The following is a 6,000-nucleotide window of genomic DNA, read 5'->3' on the forward strand; positions in this document are numbered from 1 at the left end:
TTCAAAATTACAGGATTTCAAACCCTACAAACTCTACTAAACTCCATCACGTGTTCTAACATTAGGCTGTAATTCTATACCAAATCATGAGATCTAATTAAATTGCAACTGCGTCGTAACTTTGATTGGACCAATTCCAATTACCGCTAAGGGATTTTTGGACTTTTTTCGTTTTGTCATTATTCAACCTTTTTGGGGTTTATCTTGGATGTTTTCAAAAATAGTTGGGCAAAAAAAAAAAAATGTTCTGTGTAGAAAATGTGAGGATGTTTTAGGTTTATAAATAGATACTGAGAAAGGAAAACGTTTCGTAGTTATTAAATCTTATTTGTAAATTTATTAGTTATATATTTTATGAGTGCAACATATTCATGATGATAACAACATCTCATTCTAGACTTCTAGTTCATATAGTATGACAAATGAAATTTTAAATTTTTGTAAACTAGCAAAAAAGTTCACTCAGATAATTTGGATTATTTATATCAAAGTTTATACAATTTGGAATTCGGAATCTTCGTATCGTATCGGCCGGTATGTACCATTTTAATCGAATCCGATACTCTAAAGAAGTAATTATTTCATTTCGCCTCAAATTCCGGTTACTAATGACTAATAAATAAACTTTCGATAAATATATCTATTGTTAATCTAAATTTCCTTCTAAGAAATAGATCTATGTTCAATTCCATGCTCAATTTTCTAATGTAGAAAAAGAACACTTTAACCCGAAAATGGTCTACGATATCTCAACAACCGGTACAGTATTCGGAACCTCGATCTGATCTGCGGGATGACCGACAGCGCAGCGAAGAAACTCCCGAAAACTTAGCAGTGTGAAAATTAAAGAAATAAATTTTCATGCACTCAGTCAGTCAACCTCCCCCGTATGCCCTCTCTTTCTCAACTCTCCCCATATTCAAATCAACCTTCCCCGTATCCAATGTGGAGAGAGAGAGAGAGAGAGAGAGAGAGAAGCGTAGACTTTCACTTGTTTCGAAATCCAAGATATATAATCAATTCGAAACACATGGTTTCGATCCGCATCTTCGAGCAACAGCCTGTTGCTCTCTTCCCCATTTTCATTTTCCCTCTAAACTCCCACCATTTCCGATTCAGCTCGGCAAGACGATAGAATACGCTCCAGCAGAGAGTCAGAGAGTTAGATAATTACAGCAGACCAACAACGTTGTTTCATCAACTTGAACCTGAAGCTCGACGCCCTGAGAAGTAAAGTGCTCGCTCGCGGCCGCGTGAGCTACAGCTCTGGGTCGGGATTTATCAACCTAGCTACATAGACCCGAAAATGCTAGAGCGGTGCTTCGGGCCTCGGCAGCTATGGCACATCAAGCGAGTCCTCCGTAACGGGAAAGTAACGCTCATCTGCCTGGTGCTAACGATCCTCGTCATCCGCGCCAACATCGGTGCCGGGAGGTTCGGGACCCCGGAGCAAGACCTCGAAGAGTTCCGCGAGCACTTCTTCCACTCCTCCAGCCGCCGCGTCCTCGAGGAGGCCGCAACAACAAGCAATGCCGCTGCTGCCGCTGCCGCCGACACCGCCAACGCCACCGATGCGGCGTCTGAGTACAGCTACGCCAACGCCGACATGACGAAGATTTGGGCGGACGAAGGCGAGGACGAAAAACCCAAGAGTTACAGCGAGGCTTACACCCTGGGACCCCAGATACTTGACTGGGACGATCAGAGAGCCGAGTGGCTGGAAAAAAATCCTGATTTTCCCAACTTCGTGGGACCCAACAAGCCTCGGGTCTTGTTGGTTACCGGGTCGTCCCCGAAACCGTGCGAAAACCCGATCGGCGATCATTACCTGGTGAAGTCGATCAAGAACAAGATGGATTACGCCAGGGTTCACGGGATCGAGGTGTTCTACAACTTCGCTTTGTTCGACGCGGAAATGACGGGGTTTTGGGCTAAGCTCCCGTTGATCCGGAAGCTCTTGCTGGCTCACCCGGAGGTAGAGTTCCTGTGGTGGATGGATAGCGATGCCATGTTTACCGATATGGCGTTCGAGATCCCGTGGGAGAGGTACGAGGATCACAACTTCGTGTTGCACGGATGGGAGGTGATGGTGTACGACTGGCATAGCTGGGTCGGGTTGAACACGGGTAGTTTTTTGCTGAGGAACTGTCAGTGGTCGTTGGACATTCTCGACGTTTGGGCTCCCATGGGTCCCAAGGCGGTTCGGGAAGAGGCCGGGAGGTTGCTCACGCGGGAGCTTAAAGATCGGCCAGTTTTCGAAGCCGATGATCAGTCCGCCATGGTTTATATACTCGCGACGCAGAAGGAGAAGTGGGGTGACAAGGTGTATATCGAAAGCGAGTACCATTTGCACGGCTACTGGGGCGTTCTGGTCGACAGGTACGAAGAGATGATCGACACTTACCACCCTGGTCTCGGAGACGATAGGTGGCCGCTTGTGACTCACTTTGTCGGGTGCAAGCCGTGCGGAAAGTTCGGGGAGTATTCGGTGGAGAGGTGTTTGAAGCAGATGGACCGCGCTTTCAACTTTGGGGACAATCAGATCCTGCAGATGTACGGGTTTACGCACAAGACGCTCGCGAGTAGGAGGGTGAAGAGAACCAGAAACGAGACAACCAACCCTCTCGAGATCAAGGATGAGCTTGGTTTGCTTCACTCGGAATTCAAAGCTACTAGGGTGTCGACTCCTTGAAGGAAAAATGGAGGTATTGCTACATCGAAATCAACATAGAGGTGCCTTTACACTATATCCCAATTCTTTGTTCTCAGTTTTTTGAGTTGTATGCATGTTCTTTTGTAGTACTTTGGTACTATTTGTATTACTCGTTTATATCATTCCCTTTGATCAGTCTTTAAAATTTACTTTGATTTTGAATGGAAAGCAAATTCTAATGTTTAGAAATCGTTAAAATTAGAGCATTCGATATGGATAGATTTCGGAAATCAAGTTGTTCTTTCAATTTTTGATGTCCTTATTGCTGCTCTTTTTTTGAACTCTGATATCTAGACCGTCCATTTCGACAATGAACGGCTCAGATTTCATCTTTCTATTTTGATTATACCATCGACATGGATTCATGGCTTTACACACGTGGTACTGCTCATGCTCATTGATATGTGTTCGTTACTACGATAGTAATATTCTAACAGGTGGTGCACATAGAAAATAATCATAAACCAAGTCCATGATGTGGGTGCTAAACTTCATTAAAATTTTATTACTATGAACTACTGAGAAATAACATACGAGTGACCGTTTGTGCACATAGAACGCACATTTAAAACATAAATCCGAACACAATCGTGTCGAAAACCGTTAGATGTACGAAGATTAACATGCATCTAACGGTTGCCGATACGATTATGTCCGGAGTTGTGTTTTAAAGATATGTTCTTAAACTTTCGAATATCATGAATTCAAAGTTATTCAAAATATGCAAAATGCATGTACATATTCAATTTTACGTGTGTGTCATAGACTCCCATTGACACACACGTATCTATATATATCTATATATGTGTGTGTGAATAATCCTTTTTGGATTCAAATCATTTCCGGTCCATATTTTGGACTTGGACCGGAGGAAACAATCCAAATCTATATCATCAATTAGAAAAATCAATAGTTTAAATCTGCTAAAAACTCTTTGCATGAAAAATTCAATTCTTCCTGCAGCGAAGAGTCTTTGACTAGATCCGAACCATTGGTTGCAATATTGGACCGCTCAAATTATGACTATCTTCTCCAATCCAAAACATAGACCGAAAATGATTCACTTCTCTTTTTAACCCACTGCCACCAATACAAATGGGCAAAGTTGTCATTAACCAAGTTTTTGTTTTTTGCTATGATGTCATGCCTCTCATATACGATGTTTTATTTCATCATGGTTGTCACATTCTTTTTGATTACTGCTGGCCTAAAGTGCCATCCATTTTTTCAAAGCCTATTGATAATAACCCCTTAACCAATTTTTTGATTGATTATTTAGTCCAGAATTATCGAGAGGGACACTGGAGATTATACTATTACTCGTGTATTTTCAATAAGAAAATAAATAAAATAATTTCGTGTCGGAACAAATACACCCATCACTCTCTCTCTCTCCACCGACGCTCATGAGAGAGAATTCCCAACTGACACAAAAAAATTCTCCACAGCAAACTGGCAAAGCGTAGACTTTCCCCCAAATCATTGATCAATTTTTAGAAACCAATATTCCAAATTCCCGTCTCCCAGCTGTTTCCCTATTCCCCAATGCCAATTTCCCACCAATTTCCCACCCCAAACCCTAACTCCCTATCCCCAATTGCTTCGATTTTCAGCTGGGTATCATCAATCTGACGCAATTGAACCCAAACCCTAGTCCGAGTTTCGATATTTTTTTTCCGTTTACGAGCTCAACACCTTTGATTCAGCTCCCAAAATGCTAGACCGGTGCTTAGGCTCGCGCAAGCTGTGGAAGATCAAGCGACTCCTCCGTAACGGGAAGTTAACGCTCCTCTGCCTGGTCCTGACGGTGATCGTCATCCGCGGCAACCTCGGCGCCGGAAAATTCGGCACGCCTCAGCAGGACCTCATCGAGATCCGCCAGCACTTCTACTCCGGCGGCCGCCGCTCCGAACCCCGCCGCGTCCTCGAGGAAGCCGTGACGGAGAACAACTACGCCACGTTCGACATGGCCAAGATCTTGGTCGACGAAGGTGAGGACGAAAAGAAACGTGATCCAAACAAGCCTTATAGCTTGGGTCCCAAGATATCTGATTGGGACGAGCAAAGAGCTGAATGGCTCGCGAAAAACCCTAGTTTCCCTAACTTCGTGGGGCCCAATAAGCCTAGGGTTTTGCTAGTTACCGGGTCGTCGCCGAAACCGTGTGAAAACCCGGTTGGCGATCATTACCTGTTGAAGTCGATTAAGAACAAGATTGATTACTGTAGGGTACATGGGATTGAGGTGTTTTATAACTTCGCTTTGTTCGATGCGGAGATGGCTGGGTTTTGGGCTAAGCTCCCATTGATCCGGAAGCTCTTGTTGTCTCACCCGGAGGTCGAGTTTTTGTGGTGGATGGATAGTGACGCCATGTTCACCGATATGGCGTTTGAGGTCCCGTGGCAGAGGTACAAGGATCACAATTTTGTGTTGCACGGGTGGAATGAGATGGTTTACGATCAGAAGAATTGGATCGGGTTGAACACGGGTAGCTTCTTGCTGAGGAATTGTCAGTGGTCTTTGGACATTCTTGATGTTTGGGCTCCGATGGGTCCCAAAGGGAAAGTTAGAGAAGAGGCTGGAAAGTTACTCACTAAGGAACTTAAAGATAGGCCGGTTTTTGAAGCTGATGATCAGTCTGCTATGGTTTATATACTCGCAACCCAGAGGGAAATGTGGGGGAAAAAGGTTTATCTTGAGAGTGCTTATTATTTGCACGGTTATTGGGGTATTTTGGTCGATAGGTACGAAGAGATGATTGAGACTTACCATCCAGGTCTTGGGGATCATAGGTGGCCGCTTGTGACTCACTTTGTCGGGTGCAAGCCGTGTGGGAAGTTTGGTGATTATCCGGTGGAGAGGTGTTTGAAGCAGATGGATCGTGCTTTCAACTTTGGGGACAATCAGATTTTGCAAATGTATGGGTTTACGCACAAGTCGCTTGCTAGTAGGAGGGTGAAGAGAACCAGAAATGAGACGAGCAACCCTCTTGAGGTTAAGGATGAGCTTGGTTTGCTTCACCCTGCATTTAAAGCTGTTAAAGTTGCGTCCTCTTGAGGGCAAATGGAGGTGGTATGTCTAAATCAAGATGGAGGTGCCTTTACACTATTACGATTCTTTGTTCGCTTTCTGAGTTGTATGCATTTTCTTTTGTATTTTGGTGATATTTGAAACTTGTGGTACGTCTGGTTGCTGTATTACTCGTTTATCTCGATCCCTATGGTGTTGCTACTTACCAGTCTTTAAATTACATTGATTTTGAATAGAAAGCAAAGTCTAATTTGTGCTA

General features: G+C 43.9%; 2 protein-coding genes across 2 annotated transcripts; both read left to right on the forward strand.

Moving 5' to 3' along the window:
- The first annotated feature begins 796 nt into the window (after positions 1-796).
- Positions 797-2,967, forward strand: LOC131324489 (xyloglucan 6-xylosyltransferase 2-like). Its single transcript, XM_058356468.1, has one exon. The coding sequence runs from the start codon at positions 1,307-1,309 to the stop codon at positions 2,690-2,692; it is 1,386 nt and encodes a 461-aa protein (XP_058212451.1). The 5' UTR covers positions 797-1,306; the 3' UTR covers positions 2,693-2,967.
- A 917-nt stretch (positions 2,968-3,884) lies between these two features.
- On the forward strand, positions 3,885-6,000 carry LOC131324490 (xyloglucan 6-xylosyltransferase 2-like). Its single transcript, XM_058356469.1, has one exon. The coding sequence runs from the start codon at positions 4,428-4,430 to the stop codon at positions 5,766-5,768; it is 1,341 nt and encodes a 446-aa protein (XP_058212452.1). The 5' UTR covers positions 3,885-4,427; the 3' UTR covers positions 5,769-6,000.

The sequence above is a fragment of the Rhododendron vialii genome, chromosome 4a, assembly GCF_030253575.1.
Source record: "Rhododendron vialii isolate Sample 1 chromosome 4a, ASM3025357v1".
Lineage (NCBI taxonomy): Eukaryota > Viridiplantae > Streptophyta > Magnoliopsida > Ericales > Ericaceae > Rhododendron > Rhododendron vialii.